This window comes from Podarcis liolepis (genome assembly GCF_965112155.1).
Source record: "Podarcis liolepis genome assembly, chromosome: 13".
Classification (NCBI taxonomy): domain Eukaryota; kingdom Metazoa; phylum Chordata; class Lepidosauria; order Squamata; family Lacertidae; genus Podarcis; species Podarcis liolepis.
In genome coordinates, this window is record NC_139573.1 from 12,448,232 (window position 1) to 12,476,080 (window position 27,849).

Sequence of the window (27,849 nt, forward strand, 5' to 3'; positions counted from 1 at the left end):
AAATAGCAGTATGTCTACAAAAAAATCTGCCATCTTATCATTTAATATTCCGCTTGGTGAGGCCAAGTTAAAAATTACAACAACAACCCATCACATATTTAAATAAAGTTATTCCTACATTAAAGCCACAGTATTGAGGAATAAATAATACAACAGTAGCAGAGGGAAGATTGCCAGGTAAAATCTGAGATGATGATTCTCAAATAAATGCCAATCAAACAAATTACTTATTTCTAGGAGAAGTCTTGTTGTTTTCCCATGGGGGATGTGGGTCCCAGAATTTCAGGTGCATCATTAACTTGTTCTTTTTAGCTGCTCCCTGCTGTTCAATTCCGGCCTCAGGACAATAATATAACATTTTGGGGAAAAGATACAACCAAGTAACCCAGCACTAGAGGCCAAGATGGAGAAGATCTCCACAGACACCATGAATTTTCCTTTTGTGCTCAGATAGCTTGGAACAAATGAAAGCCACACACTGCAAAATACCAGCATGCTGAAGGTGATAAACTTGGCTTCATTAAAGCTGTCAGGTAACTTCCTGGCTAGGAAGGCTACAGAGAAGCTGACAATGGCCAGCAAGCCCATAAACCCCAAGATACAGTAGAACATGGTGACTGATCCTTCATTACATTGCAGAACAATTTCTTTATTCATTGAGTGCATGTCTAAATCTGGGAATGGGGGAGAAGTTGCCAGCCACACGGTACAAAGAGCAGCTTGAATCAAGGAACAGGAAAGAACAATGGAGGTGGCCTGTTGTTTCCCCACCCATTTCCTCATGCTGGACCCTGGTTTGGTGACCATGAAAGCAAGGACCACAATGATTGTCTTTGTCAACACACAAGAAACCGCCACTGAAAAGATGACGCCAAAAGCTGTTTGTCGAAGGAGACATGTCACTTTCTCAGGTCGACCGATGAATAGAAGAGCACAAAGGAAAGATAACAAGAGGGAGATGAGGAGAGTGTAGGAGAGGTTGCGGTTGTTGGCTTTGACTATAGGAGTGTCCCGGTGCCTAATGAAAATCCAAAGCACCAAACCTGTGATGAAAGCAAAAGAGAGAGCAAAACAGGCCAAAGAGATCCCCAGTGGTTCTCCATAAGACAAGAAACTTATATCTTTTGGAATGCATGAATATTTTTCCACGTTTCGGTAATGATCTTGTGGGCACTGAAAGCATTCATCCATGTCTGAAAAAGAGAAGCCAGATTTCTATACAGCATTTATATGAATTACAAAAATCTAGAAATATAGTTAGAATGAAAGTTGCCACGCTGATATCAGAAATGCAAGTTTACAGTCTCCTCATGTAATCACGCTACCAAGTTGTGTGGAGATTTTCCATGGGCCACACATATCTTTGGAAGCCCAGTAGTAAAACCTTACAGGTATTACCAATTAGAAAGGGTCTGGAACATGTCTATTTCCTCTTTATGTTAATTCTGAATGTGTGTTTTAACAATCATTTCCTCCATTTTTATTTCTGCATTAATCTGGATATTCCAACTATAATACATATTTAAATGTATGCAGTGCTAGATTTATATTGCTGAGAACTGTGCTGAACAACATTTAAGTGAAGGGTCAGATCCAATCAATATAGATGTTCTAATCTGCACCATTATCCAAGAAATGTTCTTTAATTAATTTTCTACCAGAATCTGCAGATATTTAATTCCTCCAAAGCTCTCAGCATCGCTGCGTCCACCAAGTTTCAATAAATTATTAGGACTGGCATTAGTTATACCATGGTGTTAATTGAATCATGGTGTTGACTAGGAGAGCACTAAGATCTGTAACAAAGTTTCGCAGTGTTGGAATCCCACTGTTCAGTATTTTCCATTCCACTTCCTCTCTTAACATATATTCTTTTCTGCCCCAACACATCAGTCTCCATTCCATAGTCATTTAACACACCCTGTATTCATTAAGGGGGGTGCTGCTGCAAGCCTAGTGGTTCTTCCAAGCAGGCTTGAATATCTCCATCATGTATTTGAACTCTGAGTGCTGAGATTCCTATTATTCCTCCAAACCCCCATACAGCAGCCCCAATCATCCTTAAATTTTGAACATTTCCAATGAACATAACTTTCCTTACCCGTTTGGTTGGAAATCTTTCCTTCCGGACATGGAAGGCAATCATAGCAGCAAAATGGCTCCCCTTCCTTCTTTGCCTTATGATATCCCAAATGGCAATGGTCATTACAAAGAGAAAGGGGCTGCGCCTGTCCACAAATGAAAGAGGATCATGGTTTATCCTTTGGAAAATTCCATATCATTAGTGTTCTGTATTATGGAAATCTGCTGAGCTATCTCATACAGATCAGCCAATGAAGGTCAGGAGCCAGAAAGCTATTAAAGACCAGCATTTCATTATTACAGTTACAGCCCCCTTTGGTTGGTCAGTTCTACGCTACTTCACTTCACCATATTATTATCTAAAGTCTCACTCCAATGGCTAATACTCACAACTGGAGATGACATTGAAACAGCTAAATAGAATTAGATCTCATGTCATTGCAGACACTATTGACTATTTAAAAATATGAGGAGCATATTGAATTCCAGTCCTTGCATCTAATCTCATTCTGGAGCCCATGTAGAAATACGTTGGGTTTATTTTAGAATTCCACAATGGCAATATACGTGGAATAATGACAATATCTCTGGAATATCTGGAGCCACTGCTACCACTGTGAAGAACAACAGCAGCAGCAGGAAAAAGAGGAGGAGGAGGAGGAGGAGGAGGAGGAGGAGGAGGAGGAAGAAGAAGAAGAAGAAGAAGAAGAAGAAGAAGAAGAAGAAGAAGAAGAACAACAACAACAACAACAACAACAACAACAACAACTAATATTTGTTCCCTGCCCATCAGACTGGGTTGGCCCAGCCACTCTGGGTGTTAACATTTGCACATATCGTAAAAATTGGAACTCTGTGCAGTAACTTGTTTTTTGAAACACATTGGTAGTACATTGTGTGCCAAGCCACCCCCCTAAATAAATCACAATTCACACAGAAATTTTTGTTTAAGGTTTTTTTGGCATAATTTTGGCCACAACTTTATTAAAATGCATGTGATTGGTTGCTTAAGCATTGGTTACGACTATCTGCCCCCACCCCGGGACAGAACTGACTTCCGGATTCCAGCGAAAGCCAGTAAGGGAAAACAATATTGGGGAGAGAATGGGGCTGGGCACCATACCGTCAACCCCTTCCCACATGCTCCCAGGGGCTTGCAATGCCCTAGCCCCTTTCCAGGGATACGGACTAAAGTATGGCAAACCCCTGGATTCCTTTAACAGAATTCCCTTGCTGCAGCAGCATTGGAGGGACAGGCACAGGCAACCCTTACCCCTCCACCAACCAAATTTTAACCGCAAAAACCAAATGGCACCAGCCAATCTGTCAAATGGACAAAATTCCTACCAGACTCTTGCCGCCAAAGTAGACGTCCCCATGACAGGCATAGCAATGTCAAATTCAACAGCCCTAAATTAGGGATGGTGGGTGGGCGATCTGATGCATGCAGCAAAAGAGACTGAAAAAAGCTGTGTACCAAGAATATATAAACTTTGGGCCTACCCTCTAAATGGTAACATCAAAATCTTCCAAACAACCCAATTTGGCCCAATCACAGTCATGGCCATCCAAACAGTCCCACCCAGTAACCAAGAGGGGATGTCCTGTTAGACCCCACCACAACACGTGCTCTCCATGAAGGAGAACATGCTTTGTATTGTATTATATATAATTCTATCCTTGATAAATGCACACTAATTTACCATGTTTGAAGTCAAATTTATTCATATAGCTTCAAAGGTTTCCAGGAGGAAGATCTTCTTTGGTTAAAAGAATGGGTGACATAACTTACTTGTCACACAGAGAAGACCACTTCTACATATATCCCCATGTGTACCCTCAACCCACGGGTGAACAGAACAATGTCAGTATCTGAACTGTGAAGCACAGTGGAAGTGACTGGTAAATAGACCCCACTATATGAATGGACCTTACCTGGTTAAACCTGCTAGGCCACACAAGGCCTTTTTCACGAATACTGAACGCTTCTTCTTGGGGAGCCAAGGGCTCAACTTTCCCAACTTTGACTCTATGAAAAGACTGGTTTGGGAATGTGACCCAATTGATTATATCAAATACAGCTTCTATCTCTCCATATTCATTGAAAGAAACTTTTTCCCCAGCACTGTTGTTAAATGAGGTGCTTCTCACAAAGTAGTTGAGCTAAATTGGTGGGGAAAATGTGAGCAATTCATGAGGATGTAAAGGAATGATGAGAGAGTTATTAAATCTGTATATAGATTATCACAATAATGTACTGTATAAGGAATTGCTATTCTTTTTCCAGTCTACAACTAGAAATATAACACAACATTAGAAAACAACTACTAACTGTGCTCTAGAAGCATACTGGGATAAAATATGGAATATTGCCCTTAGGCAGAAACTACAAAAGCATCTTAGAATTTTCAGGAACACAAAGTCCAAACATGCATGGTACATGTTAATTTAAATATGGTACACTGGAAAGGACAACATTGCCTTTTCATCATCAGCTAAACATGTGTGATTCTGAGACAATCTGTTAAGATGGAGAGTAGAAGATACCAAACTGATATAATCATTTCCAAACAATTTAAAACTGTTATGTTTGACTGCATTACTTACTTTGGAATATTTATTGGGGATGAGAGAATATAAGGATTGTTTGTTATATACATTTTTAGAAACTTTGAAGTGAAGGAAAGGTGGGGAAAGAAATAAGATAGCCATTGAAATCATAGCAACAAAGTCCTCTCTCAATAATCATAACTGTTAGCATGACTAAATCTGGATGCAATCAGATCAGATAAAAACAGCTGAGTGACATACTTCCTCTATGTTTAATTCATATTGAGTGTCAAGACCCTCAAGCCATCCCCCATTAGAATAAAGAAATTCACACTGACGCAGAATTTTGGTTTAAGGTTAATGGGCAAAATTTGGGCCACAACTTTATTGATTACACCAAATGTGAGTGGTATTGGCTTAGACATTGACAAAAGACTATATCGGACTCCTGCCCCCTTTGCAGGAAGTCAGTAAGGGTAAACCACCCAAAGAGAAAGCCCTGCATCTCCCCTGGTGTTCCCAGAGGCCTGGCATGACCCTAGCCCCTCAACCGGACTTCAGACAGGATCCAGGCCCTGGATTCTTTTAATGGAATAACCTTGGACGATGGAGGGGCAGGCGATGGCCAACATCCCTTCCCCCATTCATCAATAAGCCAATGCCTAACCGCCAAACTTTACAAAGTTGTGATGATTGCTAAGAGGTAGGAGAAAACCAAAAAGCTAGTGCATATCTGCCAAATGGAAAAATTCCTACGCAGTCCCCATCCCAAGACGGGTGATCAACCAAAGTCCAAAGCAAGGCCAGAGGACACCTAAATTAAAGGGAGGGTAGGTGGGTGTTTGGCAGCACAAAGTAGGTGCTTGGCACACATCGGGCTGCCACTTTTATACCCCCCAAAATCACCCCACTCAAAATGATTGGCCAATCATTTTGAGTGGTGTGACTGACCCGGCATGAGGGTATTACTCCTCCCATGCCACGGTGGGGGGAACTGGGTTGAGGGCCTGCCCACAACAGGGACCATCTTTTAAGATGATCCCACTTATTAAAATGCTCAAAAGAATAAACATACTGTCTAAAGAATATCTTACCATGATGTGTAAAAGACAGTAAAGTGAATGCCAGGTGCATTTCTTTGGGAAGGTAAATTTAGGATTGAATTTCATATTATGACTTTATAAGCACAAAATATGTCAACTTGACATGCTTATTCAAAGAGTATTCTAATGCTTAATGTTATGGGTTGGAAGAAAAAATAATAATTTCAACCAGTCATTAAATGAAATACATTATGAGTGATATGTAGATCTATAACAAAGCAGATAGGGGGCACCTGCCTTAAGAGCAGTGCATGTGAAAAGGACTGAGGAGTCCTAGCTGACTACAAACTTAACATGAATGAATAGTGTGATTCAGCACCAAAAATACTGAAGCAATTCTAGGGTGTATCAAAAGAAGTACAGATCAAGGGACTCTTAAAAATAGCCACTGAAGAACAACAACAGGTCTGATTCAGCAGGGATCATTTTATGTTCTAAAGTTCTTAGTATGCTGAAGACATTACCTTCCACAGTTGCTGACTCAGAAGCTTCCATCTTCCTTCACCCACTCTTGCTCTATGGTTGAATCTCAATGAACGCATGGCATGCAAAGCGTGTGCCACAGTATAGACCGCATTGTAGATGCTGTAGCTGTGGCCGGTCATGGTCATTTCAAAAACTGATGCAGGAAGATTCTCCAGCTTCTCCTCCCCAGTGCAGATTTTTGTATTCTCTCCATCTACCAGGGAAGGGCTGAAAGAACAAAGAAATGCTTCTTCCCAAAACTCCCGGAAAACGTTATCTTTGTTTTCCAAAGTAGGTTTTATTATCTGAAGAAATCTCTGGAAACCTTCTATCTCACGGGAGTGAACAGAAAAGTATATAGTACCATGAAGTAAGTCTATGTTCCAGCCTCTTTGAAAGGGAACTGATGTGAAATCTATCTGGGACGTCATAATCCAGACTTTCCCTCTTCCCTTTGTTGATTCATCCATAGTTTCTGAATAACTGGCAAATGTTCTCAAAACTACCATGGTATCAATTTCACCATGAAAGATTACTGCATTAACAGTGCTGTTAAGGATCAGATAGTTTGTTTTGACCCCATCTTCCACCATATCAAAAATATTATTGGAAAAAGTCATAATGGGTATTCTTAACATGAAATCAAAGCAAATACCTCTCTGGATAAACATGGGAACCACAGTGTGTACAAACCTCTCTACATTGTCATCATGCCCAGATAGGACCCCAATCCACGTCCACCTGAAATGCAGCAATAACTGGAGAATCCCTTTATACTGATGGTCCACATCTGGAAACATCTGGTGGTATAGAACAGCTTCTGCTTTCTTATTTTTCACTGGGGCAGAGCCATATATAAACTAAAGAAAAAGAAAATTATTTAAGCAAGGGGAAATGGTATTGAAGAGGCCTGAACAAATCTTTTCAACAGTCACCACAGAGGAGACATACACTGAAATTGCAAAGGCTACGTTGGCCAAGTGCGTGCCCTCGTGGAATATTGCAGTGGAGTGTTCACTGGCATATTTCACATAATGTCAGTTTAATTCATAGGTATTTAACACAATAATGAATAAGTGTTTTGGATGATACCTCCCATCAGTCCTTGTGAGCACAGACAATGATCAGGAATTATGACATTTGTGGTCTGCGTTATTTCGAGAGCTCAGTCTTGGCTGTCCTTGTTTGTTCTAAGGAAATAAAACCTGAATTTAAAAATAATTGACATTTGCTAATGGCTATGTAGTATATGTATATGATTTAGTGGGCTATTGAGGATACCTTCTGGTTAATCCTACATTCCATAAAAGAGGTTAGCAAAGGTACATCAAGATAATGATACATTTTGGAGGTGAGAGTAGTTTAGCAAAAGATTTTTCCGTCTCAGCTATTTATTCAAAGTTTATATGTCGAAGCATTGGTGCTTCTTCACAACATCGCCACCCAAACATAGCATGCACAATAATTGCAAAAAAGCATGTTGAATATGATGCTTTGGAAACATATTTTATCTTCAATGTGCAAAGCCACATTTAAAGGCAAGGGAAGTGACAAATTGTGTCTCAAAAACTGATCTGCCAAATGCACACGTTTTACCTGTGGAATCTTGTAGATGCTCAGAATATCTGCCATGTGGAGACAGACTTCAGAAGTAGGTCCACCAATGACTGCTACTGGATTGCTCACCCTATCACATTTGTAGTTGGGGATGAATTTGCCCTGTGTAGAGAAGAGTTCCAATGAGGCCTGATAGGTCCATCTTGGACTGAAATAACTATTATAGATATGGAAGCCCAGTGTAACATTGGGTAAGAGGTGTGGATTTTCATTGATCTCTTTTGCAGCAAATATTGAGGCCAGGAAATGCTGGTATATTTGGATCATAGCCCTGTAATTAGAGTTACATGCTGTGTCATGATGTATTTGATTCCGAATACGATGTGTACTTCATTTCAGTTAGGTACATGGAAAGTATGGTTTCAGTAACAGAAACATAGCAGAAGTATAATGAAATGTTGCTGGAGATTGACATTCTTCATCTTTGTTTACCTGTACAGTTCTGGTACTGTTTTCAACAATACTTGTTAATGGAAGGATGTCTCTGAAATTATCCATTTACCAATTTATTTTAGGATTGTAGCATTTCCCTACACAACAACAAGCAGTTGCTGAAAACTCAAAGCTAATCACCCTGGTATTCTTCTGGAAACCTGCTATCCCTTTGAAAATAAATTGTAGATGTGGGGTTTATGAGGAATAGGAGTTTTAATTCATAGGAAGAAATTTAGCTGGCTTACCAAAGGTGATCTCCACCTCTTCCAATTTACCACATTTTGTGCAGTGGGTTACCCATGATCAGCTGCAAGAATTTATAATCTAAGGTACCCCAAGGAAGTCAAAAGACATACTTGCCCAAAAGCAAAAAAATCATGTTGCATATAGCAAGGGAAAAGACGGCATTCAGTAAAAATGGAAAATATGTTTTAAACATAATATATTAATATATAATTAATCTTGTCCCATCCACTAGAGCAGGGGTGGCCTACTCGCAAGAGACTGCAATCTACTTACAGAATTAAAAACTGGCAGTGATCTACCCCTGGTTTTTTTTTTGGGGGGGGGTTTCAGGTCAAAGTTGCTAAGCTTTTAGGGGGGAGAAATGCCCCATTTTTGGGGTTCAGGTCTAAGTTGTTGAGCTTTCTTTAGGGGGGAGGAAAGGCCCATTTTTATGGGTTTTGGGGCGAAATAGGAGCAGCTACTCACCAAGAAATCACTGGGGAAACAAACAGCCTCACTCCGTTTTCCATTCTGCAGATTATGCAACAATGGAGGGCAGGGCGAGGGGGCGGGGCTGGATTCAATTTTAACAACGCTAAGGAAAGGGACCCAGCGATTGACCGCGATCTACCAAAACCTCCTGGGGATCTACCAGTAGATCGTGATTGACCTGCTGGACATCCCTGCACTAGAGCTATCAATCGATGGACAGAAAAGTATTGAAGCAAATTTATTAAACATAATGCATTAATATGTAATTAATCTTCTCCCATTGTCAGGGCAGAGCCAGGACGCTCCAAGTCCCCAGACATAGCTGAGCATGGGCGCTTAGAGATATGAGCAGCAGAGGAATATGTCTATGTGGAAGAGGAGGGAGAAGAGCCCAGTGAGGCAGCGTCAATTCCAACAGGACCCAAGAACCAGGAAGAGGGGGGTGGACAGGCCGACTTACAGGCACCGCAAGGGTTAACCTCTGAATCGGATGGGGGCGGGAGATTTACAATGACACAAGGACAAAAGACAGGGCCAGAGGCAGGGCTCTAGGTTCCTGCACTTTAGGTGCTGGAGAAGGAGGAAGAAGAAGCTGTTGGCTGTATCTTAAGGGAGTGACTCGGATTGATGGATTAATCTTTATGCCTTCTGAATATAGTTATAAATAAAGACTATAAAACTGTCAGCGGTCTGCCGTGGTTTATTGTGAAGAGAGCAGCATCCAGCCCTGACACCCATCCACTAGAGCTATCACTCGATGAACAGAAAAGAATTGAAGCAAATATATTAAACATAAAACATTAATATGTAATTAATCTTCTCCCATCCACTAGAGCTACCATTTGATAGATAGAAAAGAATTGAGGCAAATGAATGCTATGCTTTTTTTTAATCTAAGAAAACTTACATGGGTTCTTCAAATATGTCATTAGAGGGACATTCCTTAAATTTTATAACTTTGGAAAATCTGTATAGATGAGACATAATACCAGCAATGATTTGGTCTCCTGGCTGGTAATACCTGTGAAGAATAGGAAGAGGGTCACGGCGGCTGCAGCTGATGTCAGGAATCTTGGACACCACCTGTGGCAAAAAAACTACTACAAAGACTACAAATGCTACTAACTTGCATAAAAAATTTCTTTCTGCCCACCAGTACACCTGCCAACACATTATCCTTCTCTGTATCCTGACTTAAATGGCTCTCATTTGATCTATGTCTCCAGCTATGTCTCAGTGATCAGGCTGACCCAGTGTGATTGTCTCCAGCCCCAGTTTGAAGTGATACTGGGGGGTATTAAAAATCACATCCAGCCTTGTTGTTTCATAGGTGGTTACCACAGTTCCCTTGAGACTTAAGAAGTAGAGTAATCCTTACTAATTGGATAATTACAAGGTAGCTAATCTTCTCTTTCTGTTTCTATGAGATATTGCAGAAGAAAACATATTTATCACATCTCAGCAGACGTTGCCTCTAGTCCAACTCACTGTATTTGCTGGTGTTATGCAAATTAAGTCAGTTCATAAATATACATATGCAAATTTCAGTGGTCACTGGGAAACAACTGAGTAGGGATGGATTGTCCATTCCTTTCCATCTTGCCTGTGCTGAAATCATAGGTCCATTATGTCAAAATAGATCATTGTTGAAAATCTGCAAAGGGCTAGGTAAAGGGGTAATTTTAATAACAAAAAATAAACAAAAATAATCCTGTTTTGCTTTGGGAGGGGGGGAGTTGGTATTCACAACTCTGAGAATGACCTGTCCCATATCACCTAAGAATTAACTTCCTCCAACAGTGGTAAAGCAAAAAAAGGTATCTTCCTGTCTTAACAGATTTATAAATGGAGTGGTGCTCCGTTAAGTGTTTGGCTTTCAAGTCGCTATGGGTCTTACCTTCATATGCTAACAACAGTATCTCGAACTGTACTAGTAATGAATACTCAGGTCTTTGAAAGTATAACACAAGAGGCTTGCTAGATGCAATGTGCTTGTCGGCAGAATTAGGCTGCATGCGTATCTCAGTGGTCTTCATGAAATGGGAGTGTTAAAAGCATCACCAAAGGAAAAAGAATAGTTGTTACCTTTGAGAGTAATGAGAGACTGCAATCTGCATAGTGACATCTAGATAATCTTGGTGGATATCACTCAGTATTGGGATTTACTGACACAATACATTTTGTCCAAATATTTTTCTCGGCTCTCCGTACAGGGGTTTAGAATTCATAAAAAGGGGGTGAAAGATGTTGGACACTATACGTTTCAATTTTGATTACATTAAAATTCCAACTGCAAGTCATGTGAAAGTATGCTTGAAATGTGCTTCAGATTTCATCTAAAGCAGGAGACTACGCAATTATTCTGGTTGTTTGAAGTTATGGCAAAATTTGATTCTATCATTTAATATCTTTATTACTGGGATTTAATTAAACAGCAAAGGAAAATGGGGCAACTCAACAACACAGTTTGTTCCATTGGAGAGGGTGGAAAGTATAATGCTCCTTATGAAAATGGCTAAATCTAAGATGCAGATCCACACATTACTCTGCTCACTTTCTTTCCAAGTAAGCAGACAAAAAAGATGAGGATTTAGAATATCTATTTATTGTCCTGATGGTGAAGAAAAGCAGTACAAATATGTGGCTGAGAAAACAAGGTATTAAAAAGTCAGAGGGTGCTTGCCCACTGCAAGTTGGTTCAGCAATGTTGCCTTCTCAAAGAGCATTCATGCCATAATTTTCATCTATTTCACATAGCACATTTTCACTGCAATTACACAAGTAGGATTATGGAGTTGGCAATTTTATGGTGACCTCTGATGGGGATAATGGGGAACTGGAGATTTCTTACATGACAATTTTTGCTGGCATAAGTTTCATCACAAATTTTAAAAGGATTACTGACAGTTTAAATTATATTTGCATTTTGCTGAAGAAATGAAAAACACAAAAGTACCACAGACCCCATTGCTAATTAAAATATGACATAGATGAAGGACCCAGAATATGTCAATTCTTCCTTCTGAGTTGGTCCTTGCTATTCAACTCAGGCTTCACCATAATAATATAACATTTAGGTGAAAATATACAGCCTACTAAACCAGCACAGGAGGCCAAGATGGAGAAGATCTCCACAGCCACCAAATATTTTCCTTTTGTGCTTAAGTAAGTTGGAACAAAGGACAGCCACACACTGCAAAATACCAGCATGCTGAAGGTGATAAACTTGGCTTCATTAAAGCTGTCAGGTAACTTCCTGGCTAGGAAGGCTACACAGAAGCTGACAATGGCCAGCAAGCCCATAAACCCTAAGACACAGTAGAACATGGTGACAGACCCTTCATTACATTCCAGAACAATTTCTTTACTCATTGAGTGCATGTCTAAATCTGGGAATGGGGGAGACGTTGCCAGCCACACAGTACAAAGAGCAGCTTGAATCAAGGAGCAAGAAAGAACAATGGAAATGGCCTGTTGTTTCCCCACCCATTTCCTCATGCCGGAACCTGGTTTGGTGACCATGAAAGCAAGGACCACAATGATTGTCTTTGTCAACACACAAGAAATTGCCACTGAAAAGATGATGCCAAAAGCTGTTTGTCGAAGGAGACATGTCACTTTCTCAGGTCGACCGATGAATAGAAGAGCACAAAGGAAAGCAAGCAAGAGGGAGATGAGGAGAGTGTAGGAGAGGTTGCGGTTGTTGGCTTTGACTATGGGAGTGTCCCGGTGCCTAATGAAAATCCAAAGCACCAAACCTGTGATGAAAGCAAAAGAGAGAGCAAAACAGGCCAAAGAGATCCCCAGTGGTTCTCCATAAGACAAGAAACTTATATCTTTTGGAATGCATGAATTCTTTTCCACGTTTGGGTACTGATCTTGTGGGCACTGAAAGCATTCATCCATGTCTGAAAAAGAGAAGCCAGATTTCTATACAGCATTTATATGAAGTACAAAAATGGAGAAATATAGTTAGAATGAAAGTTGCCATTCTGATATCGGAAATGCAAGTTTACAGTCCACTCACGTAATCACATTACCAAGTTGTGGAGAGGTTTTCCATGGGCCACACATGTCTTTGGAATTCCAGTAGTATCACCTTGCAGGTATTAACAATTGGAAAGGGTCTGGAACATGTTTATTTCTGCTTTATGTTAATTCTGAACGTGTGTTTTTAACCATCATTTCATCCATTTTTATTTCAGCATTTATGTGAAGTACAAAAATGTACCAATTTAATTAGATGAAAGTTGCCATGCTGATATCAGAAATGCAAGTTTGCAGTCTCCTCATGCAATGCTCCATGGGCCACACATGTCTTTGGAAGCCAAGTGGTATCACCTCACAAATACGGTGGTACCTCTGGTTACTTACTTAATTCATTATGGAGATCTGTTCTTAATCTGAAACTGTTTTTAACCTGAGGTGCCACTTTAGCTAATGGGGCCTCCCGTCGCGGCGAGATTTCTGTTCTCATCCTGAAGCAAAGTTCTTAACCCGAGGTACTATTTCTGGATTGGTTGGGTCTGTAACCTGAAACATGTGTGTGTATGCAACCTGAAGTGTATGTAACCCGAGGTACCACTGTACTACTAATTTGAAAAGATCTAGAACATGTCTATTTCTTCTTTATGTTAATTCTGAATATGTGTTTTTAACCATCATTTCCTCCATTTTTATTTCTGCATTAATCTGGATATTCCTACTAAAATACATATTTAAATGTATGTGGTGCTAGATTTAGATTGCTGAGAACATTTGTTCAACAATTGTTGAACAGATTGTTCAACAAATGTTGAACAACATTTAAGTGAAGGGTCAGTTGCAATCAATACAAATGTTCTAATCTGCACCTTTATCCAAGAATTGTTGTTTAGTTAATTTCCTACCAGAATCTGCAGATATTTAATTCCTCCAAATCTCTCAGCATCACTGCCTCCAGCAAGTTTCAATGAATTATTAGGATTGGTATTAGTTCTACCATGGTTTTAAGTGAATCATGGTGTTGACTAGGAGAGCAATGAGATCTGTAACAAAATTTTGCAGTGTTGGAATCCCCCTGTTCAGTATTTTCCATTCCACTTCATCTCTTATCATATATTCTTTTCTGCCACGACACATCAGTCTCCATTCTATAGTCATTTAACACACCATGTATTCTTTGGGGGGGGGGGGTGCTGCTGCTGCAAGCCTAGTGGTTCTTCCAAGCAAGCTTGTATATCTCCACCTAGTGTTTGAACTCTGATTTTGCCCCCCTACATGATGACGGGCACTCTGAGTGCTGAGATTCCTATTAGTACTCCAAACCCCCATATCAGCAGCCCCAATCATCCTTAAATTTTGAACATTTCCAACAAACATAACTTTCCTTACCCGTCTGGTTGGAAATCTTTCCTTCCGGACATGGAAGGCAATCATAGCAGCAAAATGGCTCTCCTTCCTTCTTTGCCTTATGATATCCCAAACGGCAATGGTCATTACAAAGAGAAAGGGGCTGTGCCTGTCCACAAATGAAAGAGGATCATGGTTTCTCCTTTGGAAAATTCCATATCAATAGTGTTCTGTATTATGGAAATCTGCTGAGCTATCTCATACAGGCCAGCCAATGGAGGTCAGGAGCCAGAAAGCTATTAAAGACCAGCATTTCATTATTACAGTTACAGCCCCCTTTGGTTAATCTGCAATTCACAATTTCTCCACTAAAGGACATCAGAAAACTTCATCAAAAAAAAATTGTCTGTCACTTTCAATGTACAGAATGCTCAGTGTGGACAACCTCTCTTGAGACATCGTGTCCCTTAATTCATTTTTAATTCTTTTGAGTCTTGAAAAACTCCTCTCTCCTGAACGGTTAGTGACCAGAAAGCTAAGAAATAGCCCCCAAATTGCTTCAACGTTAGGAAAGGCCATCTGATTTTCCCCCCCCCCCTTGTATATAATTTGATAAAGGTCTGTATGAGACAGAGAGGGCTCTGCTGTAAGCCTATGGCTTTGTCTCATGTTCAGGTGAAAGTGCAAAAGTACATCCATAAGTTTCAAGTCAATATATTCTGGGTATGATTCCATCAACTGTTCAACACCTTGCTGAGTTTCTTGCTTAGATGCTATCAGAATAGCAAGAATTGAAAAACAATTGTGCAACATCCTGCACACAGTACTTCTTTTTAAATTGGCTTCAAGTGCATCTAATATAGGAATAAAAGGGTTTTATCCTAAACTTATCTCTTGAAGAAAGTGCATCTAAGTCATCAGGTGCAATTCTGTCATTTCTTTGCCGCTACCTCACTCTTTGTCTCCTTCTTTTGTAGTTAACATTTGGCAAGGTGGCTTTTGCTTGTTTCGCAAGCTCATCGAAATCTTCTCTTTAAAAAATCCTGAAGTGAACTGTACAAACTTGCACAAGAACTCAATAATAGGTCTGATTTCTAAAGAGCTTTGCTGACCTTGTGAAAGTGACATAGCACACGGATTTATATCTCTAAGATTATGCAGACTTTGGCTGTGAACCAGGGCCCCACAAAAAAAAAATTCAAGTTGGGCCCTAGAGTTTCAAATTGGGCCGCACATCTAATAGTTGCTGGGCCCGAGTTGCCCTGCCCTTGTATGAAATCTTGGGTTTGCAATTTTGGGAGAGGGGACAGTGCCCGCTGGAGGGTGGGTGGGCTGGGGAGCCCCCCTAGATTTAGAGGCCCTAGACTTCAGCCTACTTAGCCTATAGATAAATCCAGCACTGAGTCTGCCCCACCTACAAGAGTGAGGGGATTCCAGTATAGACTGTCCAGCATCCCCCACTCACCCTCTCAGAGCGTCTTCACTTTGACTATGGGAAGGAAAAATCCTGAGACCCAATATTTGAATGGACCTTACCTGGTTAAACCTGCTAGGCCACACAAGGTCTTTTTCACGAATACTGAACGCTTCTTCTTGGGGAGCCAAGGGCTCAACTTTCCCAACTTTGACTCTATGAAAAGATTGGTTTGGGAATGTGACCCAATTGATGATATCAAATACAGCCTCTATCTCTCCATATTCATTGAAAGATACTTTTTCCCCAGCGCTGTTGTTAAATGAGGTGCTTCTCACAAAGTAGTTGAGCTAAATTGGTGGGGGAAATGTGAGCAATTCATGTGGATGTAAAAGTATGATGAGTGTTTTATTAAATCTGTTTATAGTTTACCATAATAGTGCACTGTATAAGGAATTGCTATTTCTGATCTGCAACTAGAAATATAACACAACATTGGAAAACAGCTACTAACTTTGCTCTAGAAGCAAAGTGGGATAAAATATGGAATATTGCCCTGAGGGAGAAACTACAAAAGGATCTTAGAATTCTCAGACACACAAAGACCAAACATGTTTTGATATTATATATATTAATTTATGTATGGTGCACTGGAAAGGACAATATTGTCTTTTCATCAGCAGCTATACATGCTTGATTCTAAGACAATCTGTTAAGATGGAGAGTAGAAGATACCTAACTCAGGTAAGCATTTCTAAATCTGCTGATTGTTTTGTGCTGTTTGCCCTTTAAAAAAAAGGCATATGGAAAATCAAGAAAGAAAGAAAGAAAGAAAGAAAGAAAGAAAGAAAGAAAGAAAGAAAGAAAGAGATCCTAGCAAAAAAGTCATGTTGATGTTAAGTCTCAATAATCATAACTGTTAGCATGGCTAAATCTGGATGCAACCAAATCAGATAAAAACAGCTGAGTGACATACTTGTATGTTTAATTCATTCTGTTGAAATGCTCAAAAGAATAAACATGCTGTCTCAAGAATATCTTAACATGATGTGTAAAAGACAATAAAGTGAATGCCAGGTGCATTTCTTTAGGGAGGTATATTTAGGATTAAATTTCAAATTATGACATTGTAAGCACAAAAGGGGTCAACTTTACATGCTTATTCAAAGCGTATTCTAATGGTTAATGTTATTGGTTGGAAATAATAATAATAATCCAACATTTCGACCAGTCATTAAACAAAAGGCATTATGAGTGACATATACATCTATATCAAACCAAATGGGGACCACTCAGGAACAACAACAGGTCTAATTCATCAGGGATCATTTTATGGTCTAAATTTCTTAGTATGCTGAAGACATTACCTTCCACAGTTGCTGACTCAGAAGCTTCCATCTTCCTTCACCCACTCTTGCTCTGTGTTTGAATCTCAATGAATGCATGGCATGCAAAGCGTGTGCCACAGTATAGACTGCATTGTAGATGCTGTAGCTGTGGCCGGTCATGGTCATTTCAAAAACTGATGCAGGAAGATTCTCCAGCTTCTCCTTCCCAGTGCAGATTTTTGTATTCTCTCCATCTACCAGGGAAGGGCTGAAAGAACAAAGAAATGCTTCTTCCCAAAACTCCTGGAAAAGGTTATCTTTGTTTTCCAAAGTAGGTTTTATTATCTGAAGAAATTTCTGGAAACCTTCTATCTCATGGGAGTGAACAGATAAGTATATATTACCATGAAGAAAGTCTGCGCGCCAGGTTCTCTGAAGGGGAACTGATGTGAAATCTATCTGGGATGTCATAATCCAGACTTTCCATTTTCCCTTTGTTGATTCATCCATAGTTTCTGAATACCTGGGAAATGTTCTCAAAACTACCATGGTATTAATTTCGCCATGAATGATCATTGCATTAACAGTGCTGTTGTAGATAAGATCATATGTTTTATACGCCTCTTGCGCCATATCAAGAATACTGCTCGAAAAAGACATCATGGGTATTCTTAATATGAAATCAAAGCAAATACCTCTCTGGATAAACATGGGAACCACAGTGTGTTCAAACCTCTCTACATTGTCATCATGCCCAGATAGGGCCCCAATCCACGTCCACCTGAAATACAGCAATAACTGGAGAATCCCTTTATACATATGGGCCACATCTGGAAACAACTGGTGGTATAGAACAGCATCTGCTTTCTTATTTATCAGTGGGGCAGAGCCATATATGAACTAAAGAAAAAGAAAATTATTTAAGCAAGGGGAAATGGTATTGAAGAGGCTTGAACAAATCTTTGCAACAGTCACCAAAGAGGAGAAATACATTGAAACTGCAAAGGCAGAGCTACGTTGGCCAAGTGGGTGCCCTCGTGGAATATTTCAGTGGAGTGTTCACTGGCATATTTCACATAATGTCAGTTTAATTCATAGGTATTTAACACAATAATGAATAAGTGTTTTGGATGATACCTCCCATCAGTCCTTGTGAGCACAGACAATGATCAGGGATTATGACACTTGTGGTCTGCATTATTTGGAGGGCTCAGTCTTGGCTGTCCTTATTTGTTCTAAGGAAATAAAACCTGAATTTAAAAATAATTGACATCTGTTAGTGTCTATGTAGTATATGTGTATGACTTAGTGGGATATTGTTCATAACTTACATATTTATCATACTTTGAGGACACCTTCTGGTTAATCCTACATTCCATAAAAGGGGTTAGCAATGGTACATCAGGATAATGATTCATTTTGGAGATGAGAGTAGATTAGCAAGAGATATTTTTCCTCCTAGATATTTCAACAAGTTTATATGTCGAAGCATTGGAGCTTCTTCACAACATCGCCACCCAAACATAGCATGCACGATAATCCCAAAAAAGCATGTTGAATATGATACTTTGGAAACATATTTTATCTTCAATGTGCAAAGCCACATTTAAAGGCAAGAGATGTGACAAATTGTGTCTCAAAAACTGATCTGCCAAATGCACACGTTTTACCTGTGGAATCTTGTAGATGCTCAGAATATCTGCCATGTAGAGAGAGATTTCAGAAGTAGATCCACCAATGACTGCTACTGGATTGCTCACCCTATCACATTTGTAGTTGGGGATGAATCTGCCCTGTGTAGAGAAGAGTTCCAATGAGGCCTGATAGGTCCATCTTGGACTGAAATAACAATTATAGATATGGATGCCCAGTGTAATATTGGGTAAGAGGTGTGGATTTTCATTGATCTCTTTTGCAGCAAATATTGAGGCCAGGAAATGCTGGTATATTTGGATCATAGCCCTGTAATTAGAGTTACATGCTGTGTCATGATGTATTTGATTCAGATTTTGATATGTACTTTATTTCAGTTAGGTACATGGAAAGTAAATATATGGCATTCAGTAACAGAAACATCGCAGAAGTATAATGAAATGTTGCCAGAGTTTGGCATTCTTCATCTTTGTTTACCTGCACAATTCTAATACAATTCTAGTAATGTTTTGAAAGATTTGTTAATGTAAGAATGTCACTGAAATTATCCTTATCCCAATTTATTTTAGGATTGTAGCATTTCCATCAAGATTTTATATAATTGAATTACTCTGCATTCTTTCCAAATTGGGACCAAGGAACCTAGTATGTAACATTTTCTCTTTGGATTTTTATCTTGTAGGAATGTGTATACATTACTGTCTTTAAACATGGCTTCCTGGTCCTTGATATTTTTGCATCTTTTCTGCTTCAATACATCAAAGCTAGGCATATGTGACATCAAAAGGATGGGTCAAATCTCTCACTCTCACTCTCTCACTCTCACTTTCTCTCTTACACACAAACACATAAAAACTGTATGGTGTATTGTTTTTGCTGTTGTTAAAAAAGATTAGCTGCAGGTCAGTAGAAGATAATAGATTGGATTTCAAATTTCCTGCAACGAGCATGTTTGGAGGAGATCTAAGGGACCTTCCTCAGATACAAGTAAGCTCATTTGGAATCATATAAAAACCACATTTTTAGACCACGAACTCTCGATTTTTGTTCTCTAGGACACCCAACCTGCTGCCCTGTTGTTGGACTATAACTCACCAAACCATTGGTCATGCTGGCTTGGGCTGACGGGAGTTGGAGTCCAACAACGTATGTAGAAGCAGCAGGTAAAGAAGGTAAAGGGACCCCTGACCGTTAGGTCCAGTCGCAGATGACTCTGGGGTTGCGGAACTCATCTCGCTTCTAGCAAACTAAGGAAGGTATGAGATAAGAAGAGGAATAAATAAGAACCAGAATTTCTCCATTTTAGAAGTTTTCAGGCTTGATTTAAACAACTGAATTTGGCAATATTTGCATAAACTTTCATCCATTTCATAAGATGCATAAGGAGTAATATTTGTTTGTCCATGTCTTTCTTTCTTTCTTTCTTTCTTTCTTTCTTTCTTTCTTTCTTTCTTTCTTTCTTTCTTTCCGTACCTCCTGCTCTCTTCCTTTCACACATGAACACATAAAGTGCAGATATTAGTTAGATGAAAGGGAAGGGGTTACAGGCTGTGACAGTTCAGTCAGTACATGCCCAGTGACGTTTCACAACGACAAGCAGTTGCTGAAAACACAAAACTAATAGCCCTGCTATTTTTCTGGAAGTATGCTGTCCTTCTGTAAGTAAATTGTAGATGTGGGGTTTATGAGGAATAGGAGTTTAAATTCAAAGGAAGAAATTTAGGTAGCTTACCAAAGATGATCTCCACCTCTTCCCACTTACCACATTTTGTGCAATGGGTTAGCCATGATCAGCTGCAAGAATTTATAATCTCAGGTAACCCAAGGAAGTCAAAAGACATCCTTGCCCAAAAACAAAAAAATCATGTGGCATATGGCAAGGGAAAGGATGGCATTCAGTTTAAATGGAAAATATATATTAAACATAAAACATTAATATGTAATTAATCTTCTCCCATGCACTGGAGCTACCATTTGACAGACAGGGGGAAAAATTGAGGCAAATGTATGCTATGCATTTTTTTAATCTAAGAAAACTTACATGGGTTCTTCAAATATATCATTAGAGGGACATTTTCTAAATTCGATTGAACTGGAAAATCTGTATATATAAGACATAATGCCAGCAATTATTTGGTCTCCTGGCTGGTAATACTTGTGAAGAACAGGAAGAGGGTCACGGCGGCTGCAGCTGATGTCAGGAATCTTGGACACCACATGTGGCAAAAAAACTACTACCAAGACTGCAAATGCTACTAACTTGCATAAAAAAATTCTTTCTGCCCACCAGTACACCTGCCAACACATTATCCTTCTCTGAATCCTGACTTAAATGGCTCTCATTTGATCTATGTCTCCAGCTATGTCTCAGTGATCAGACTGACCCAGTGTGATTATCTCCAGCCCCAGCTTGAAGTGATACTGGGGGTATTAAAAATCACATCCAGCCTTGTTGTTTCGTAGGTGGTTACCGCAGTTCCCTTGAGACTTAAGAAGTAGAGTAATCCTTACTAATTGGATAATTACAAGGTAGCTAATCTCTTTCTGTTTCTATGAGATATTGCAAAAGAAAACATATTTATCACATCTCAGCAGAAGTTGCCTCTAGTCCAACTCACTGTATTTGCTGGTGTCATAAAAGTTGCAAATTAAGTCAATTCACAAATATACATATGCAAATTTCAGTGGTCACTGAGAAACAACTGAGTAGGGATGGATTGTCCATTCCTTTCAATCTTGCCTGTGCTGAAATCTTAGGTCCATTATGTCAAAACAGATCATTGTTGAACTTCTGCAATGGGCTGGGTAAAGGGGTAATTTTAACCAAAAAAAATAAACATTCACCATTCCAGTAGTGCTTGGAGGCATTGATATTCACAACCTAGTTTGCAATTCTGAGAAAGACCTGTCACACATCACCTCAGAATGACCTTCCTCCAACAGTGGGAAAACAAGAAAGGGATTTTCCATTCTTAACAGATTCATAAAGGGAGTGGTACTCCTTTAAGTGTTTGGCTTTCAAGTCGCTAAGGGTTTTACCTTCATATGCTAACAACAATATCTCAAGCTGTACTAGGGGTGAATATGCAGGTCTTTGAAAGAATAACACAAGAGGCTTGCTAGATACAATGTGCTTGTTAGAAGGATTAGGCTGCATGTATATCTCATTAGTCTTCATGACATGGGAATGTTAAAAGCATCACCAAAGGAAATAGAATAGTTGTTACCTTTGAGAGTAATGAGAGACTGCAATCTGCATAGTGACATCTAGATAATCTTGGTGGATATCGCTCAGTATTGGGATTTACTGACACAATACATTATGTCAAAACATTTTTCTCGGCTCTCCGTACAGGGGTTTAGAATTCATAAAAAGGGGGTGAAAGATGTTGGACACTATACGTTTCAATTTTGATTACATTAAAATTCCACCTGCAAGTCATGTGAAAGTATGCTTGAAATGTGCTTCAGATTTCATCTAAAGCAGCAGACTACGCATTTATTCTGGTTGTTTGAAGTTATGGCAAAATTTGATTCTATCATTTAATATCTTTATTACTGGGATTTAATTAAACAGCAAGGGAAAATGGGGTAACTCAGCAACACAGTTTGTTGCATTGAAGAGGATGGAAAGTATAATGCTCCTTAAGAAAAGGGCTAAATCTAAGATGCAGATCCACACATTATTCTGCTTAATTTCTTTCTAAGTAAACAGGCAAAAATGATGAGGATTTAGAATATCTATTTATTGCCCTGATGGTAAAGAAAAGCAGTACAAACATGTGGCTGAGAAAACAAGGTATTAAAAAGTCAGGGGGTACTTGACCACTGCAAGTTGGTTCAGCAATGTTGTCTTCTCAAAGAGCATTCATGCCATAATTCTTATCTATTTAACATAGCACATTTTCACAGCAATTACAAAAGTAGTATTATGGAGCTGGCAATTTTATGGTGACCTCTGATGGGGATAACGGGGAACTGGAGTTTACTAAAATGGCAATTTTTGCTGACATAAATTTCATGAGTTTACCAGCTCCTATAACTAAGCAAGAGGCATGACACAGGTGTGTCGCTCCTGGCCTCATCCCATGCCACCACACCCCGGAACACCACTTTTAAGAAATGTACACTTCCTTACTTTGCACTTCATTTGGTGAGGAAAAATGAACAAGAATATATCACAGATTTGAAAAGGATTACTCCAATATGGCTCTGACAGTTTAAATTACATTTGCATTTTGATGGAGAAAGGAAAAACACAAAAGTACCATAGACCACATTTCTAATTAAAATATGACATGGATGAGGGACCCTGAATTCTAGATATGTCAAGTCTTCCTTCTGAGTTGCTGCTTGCTATTCAATTCAGGCTTCACTACAATAATATAACATTTTGGTGAAAATATACAGCCTAGTAAACCAGCACTGGAGGCCAAGATGGAGAAGATCTCCACAGACACCATATATTTTCCTTTTGTGCTTAAGTAAGTTGGAACAAATGACAGCCACACACTGCAAAATACCAGCATGCTGAAGGTGATAAACTTGGCTTCATTAAAACTGTCAGGTAACTTCCTGGCTAGGAAGGCTACAGAGAAGCTGACAATGGCCAGCAAGCCCATAAACCCCAAGACACAGTAGAACATGGTTACAGACCCTTCATTACATTGCAGAACAATTTCTCTACTCAATGATTGCATGTCTAAATCTGGGAATGGGGGAGAAGTTGCCAGCCACACGGTGCAAAGAGCAGCTTGAATCAAGGAACAGGAAAGAACAATGGAGGTGGCCTGTTGTTTCCCCACCCATTTCCTCATGCTGGACCCTGGTTTGGTGACCATGAAAGCAAGGACCACAATGATTGTCTTGGCCAACACACAAGAAACTGCCACTGAAAAGATGACGCCAAAAGCTGTTTGTCGAAGGAGACATGTCACTTTCTCAGGTCGACCGATGAATAGAAGAGCACAAAGGAAGGATAACAAGAGGGAGGTGAGGAGAGTGTAGGAGAGGTTGCGGTTGTTGGCTTTGACTATGGGAGTTTCACGGTGCTTAATGAAGATCCAAAGCACCAAAGCTGCAAGGAAGGACAAGGAAAGAGCAAAACAGGCCAAAGAGATCCCCAGGGGTTCTCCGTAAGACAAGAAACGTATGTCCTTTGGCAGGCAAGAATCCTTTTCCACATTTGGGTAATGATCCGGTGAGCACTGAAAGCATTCATCCATGTCTGAAAAAGAGAAGCCATAGGAGCACCACTACATGCATAATACTAAAATGATCTAAATGAAAATAACAAAACCTTAAAGAAGGGCTGCCAGGTTGAAATCTGTGAAGAAAAAATTAGTTTGCCACACTTCTCACTATATTATTAGCAACATGCCATATTCAGGAATGGTTCAATTCCCACCCACCCCCAGACGTTAGGACCTATCTCAGCTTCTGAAGTTCAATGTTATCACTTATGGTCAGGATTCTAGCAGATTTTACTTGTTCACATCTTTTAACATCCCAACATTATTTGAACTTCCAGACTAATATGTAGTCGGGAGCACATTGGCATTTCAGTTTTAGCTCTTCTCTGAATTATGAGACATGGTTCTTAGGTCTTGTTTTAAGAGAGAGAGAGGCTGTTGCACCCTTAGCTTTTTCCCTGAAGTTCTTTCATGTTTCTGAAGTTTTCTGTCCTCCCCCCTCCACTTATGATACCTCCTTCGTCTCATTTTATTTTATTTATTTGTTGTACATAATTACCAGCTGTCAATGGCTTGGACTGATTTTACTGAATATATCAGGCTATATCCCCATATCTGGAACCACAACCTTCACTGAATTCTGAACAACATTCCTGAATTTTTGAACAACTGAAGTAGTGTCTGAATATCTTAGTGCCAGTATATCCTTAAGGCTCTTTACATGATGTCTCTTACCTGTCTGGTTGGAAATCTTCCCTTCCGGACATATAATGCAATCATAGCAGCAAAATGGTTTCCCTTCCTTCTTTGTTTTTTGATAACCCAAAGGACAATTGGCATTACAAAGAGAAAGGGGCTGTGCCTGTCAAAAAATATAAGAGGATAATGGTGTCTATTTTGCAATATTGTGTATCCACAATGTATTATATTCTGTTAACTTGCTGAACTCTCCTTTTATGTTAGAATAGGCAAGAGACAAGTAGGAAAGGTCAATCAAGGGCTACTTGCCCTGATGGCTTTGGTTCTTCTCCACAGTTGGAGGCAACTGTTTTTGTTATTGTCATTCAATGTAGTGCACCTCTGGGGGAGAAGTTGAACTGATGCATTAGCAGTACGAAACCTGGGCATTGTGCATCGAGCACTGGGTTACCAAGACAAAAAGACACCTTTGCCGACCTCATTGATGTGGTCCAAAGGAAAGCAGAGCCATATTTTACAATTTTGGGTAGGGAAGGAAACAAGCAAGCCCCATCGTGATAGAAGGAACCCTTATGCTGCCTTCCCCCACATGAATATGACCCTCTGTAAATTTATCAAGTTTTATTTTTTTCCAAGTAGTAAATTTGGTGGTAGTAGTGCAATAGTGGATGTAATGAGTGTCACGTAACTGGCAAAACATGGAAGATCTGCACACCCATGCCCTCACTCCTACACTGAGTACATGGGTGAACATAGCAGAGAGCTAGGTCAGTATCTGAACCGCAAATCATTTTAGAAGTGATGGATAGGCTACAAAATATGAATTTATCTCACCTGGTTAAACCTGCTGGGCCACACAATGGCTTCTTCACAAATGCTGAATGCTTCTTCTTGGGGAGCCATGGGGTCGATCTTTCCAACTTTCACTCTCTGAAATGACTGGTTTGGAAATGTGACCCAGTTTATAATATCAAATCCAGACTCTAACTCTCCATTTTGGTTGAAAGAAACTTTCCCCCCACCACTATTATTAAATGAGATGCTTTTAACAAAGTGGTTGAGCTGTTTAGGGGGAAAAAGGATAGAACCAAAATGAAAATAAAAGAAAGCCAATTCATAAGGATATACAAAAGACTTATCATCATTCCCACTTATTTACTGAACTGTTTAAAAGCTTTATACCAAGTAAAAATAGATATGGAGAGGGAAAGAGCCCTATAGGCCACCTTGAGCTTATTGCAGGAACAATGAGAGATACCGTACATACAACAATAAACAGATATATTAATAGACTACAGTAATAAAATGTAATAGCAGCACTGATGAAGGAAGTGACTGGGCAGCCATGAAACATGTCAGAATGGTATAGCCACCACTACATTTATGACCATGACGTGGTGGAGGGCAGAAGCAGAGGTTGGCTGCCTTGGGAATCCTTTGGACTTATCCACCACCATTTCTACTCTACTTTTAGCATGCTCAGGACATTACCTTCCATAACTGTTCATTCTTAAATTTTACTCCTTTATTCACTATCATTCTTTTTTTGAAGCTAGTTGAATGCATGGCATGCAAAGCATGCGCGACCACATAGGCAGCTGTGAAGACACTGTAGCTGTGGCCAGTCATGCTCATTTCAAAAACAGATGCAGGAAGTGTCTCCAGTTTCTCCTCTCCACTGCAGATTTCTTCATCCTGCATGGAGTTGGAGAACAAACACCCAAATGCTTGTTCCCAGAAGACCCTAATGAAGCCATCAGCTTTCTCCGAGGTAGGGTTTCTCACCTGAAGAAATTTATGGAATCCTACAACCTCACTGGAGTGAATAGCAAAGGATATAGCACCATGGAGGAAGTCTATGTCCCAATCTCTTTGAAGGGGAATGGAAATGAAATCCATCTGAGCCATCATGATCCAGACCTTACCATTTTTCTTTGTTGGTATATCCTCATGTTCTGCAACCCTGGGGAACACCCTCAGGATTATCATGGTATCGATTTCACCATGAATAACCAATGCATTAACCGTGCTTCTCATAAGAATTTTGTTTATTTCAAATCCCTCTTCAACCATGTCACCAATTTCACTGGAATATGACATTTTGGGGATTCTCATTATGAAATCAAAACAGACACCTCTCTGGGCAAACATGGGGATCACATTCTGTTCAAACCTCTCTCCATTGTCATCATGCCCAGATATCACACCAATCCATGTCCACTTGAAATATAGCAGTATCTGGAGAATTGCCTCATATTGATGCTCCAAATTTGGGAACATTTGGTGAAAGAAAGCAGCTTGGTTTTTTTTATCTATCACTGGAGCAGAACCATATATGAACTAAAGGAAATGATTAAAAATTAAATGAGGGGGAAAAGACCATTATTTTATCATTACTCCAGGGAAGACAAAAGTTGATTCCATTAACCATCAGTGTAGCAGATTGTTGGAGTCAATCTGGCACTTCCATAGGTGCTGCTACCTACCCCCTCACTTACCTGGTTCACTGAAGTGGCTCCAGTCTGGCAAGGTCAGGTAAAGACTAGATCCCCCCTAACCAATATTATTTGGTGTTCTACAAGCAGAGATACCTCAGCAGAATAGATATGACCACAGAATGTTGACCTAGAGTTTAGAACCTACTTCATTCATTAATTTTTCCTTGTCTATTAATGTTTTCCATCCAACTAGTCAAGATCGAGTCTCAGGTGTGGTTGGGAGGTGATCCAGCAGGTTCTCCTTATGTTCTTTATTTAGCAAGGGATCAACTGATCAAACCCTTCCTGGCAAATTTGCTGGGAAAATCTGAAGCCTCCCATATTAAATATCTTTTGGAAGGCAGGTCAAATGATATTACACTGGCCGTGGCAAAGTTTCTTTCGGAGGTTATTAAGAAACAAAGATCATTATGCCCTAGATAAAACCAAAGGACTGCCTTGGTTTGTCCCATCTGTATGTCTGGTCATTTTAAATGTATCTAGTTTTGAAATTGTTTTGTAGGTCTTTGGACCACAATAAAGTATTGTTGTATGTTCTTTTGTAAACAGGGAGGAACTCTAACATTTAGCAAACTCTTGCGTGAAAGGTGTATCCTCGGTTTAAGCCTTAAACTTCTACAAGACAGCAGCCTATGCTGATCACCAGAACACAGGCCATTATGTATAAGCAGGAAGCATTTTGAATTAGATACTGAATACCAATTGCTGGGTGTTACAAGTGCAGAGAGCGATGCTGTGCTCATGTCCTGCTTGAGGAATCCCCAA

At 39.7% G+C, this 27,849-nt stretch overlaps 1 protein-coding gene across 1 annotated transcript; it reads right to left on the reverse strand.

Moving 5' to 3' along the window:
- Nucleotides 1-294: 294 nt before the first annotated feature.
- On the reverse strand, nt 295-17,702 carry LOC310691544 (vomeronasal type-2 receptor 26-like; the record flags this gene model as incomplete). Its single annotated transcript, XM_083471406.1, has 8 exons — nt 295-1,193; nt 2,102-2,228; nt 4,018-4,245; nt 6,200-7,060; nt 7,797-8,088; nt 9,877-10,052; nt 15,837-16,064; nt 17,082-17,702. The coding sequence occupies 8 exons, from the start codon at nt 17,700-17,702 to the stop codon at nt 295-297; spliced, it is 3,432 nt and encodes a 1,143-aa protein (XP_083327532.1).
- Nucleotides 17,703-27,849: the final 10,147 nt, after the last annotated feature.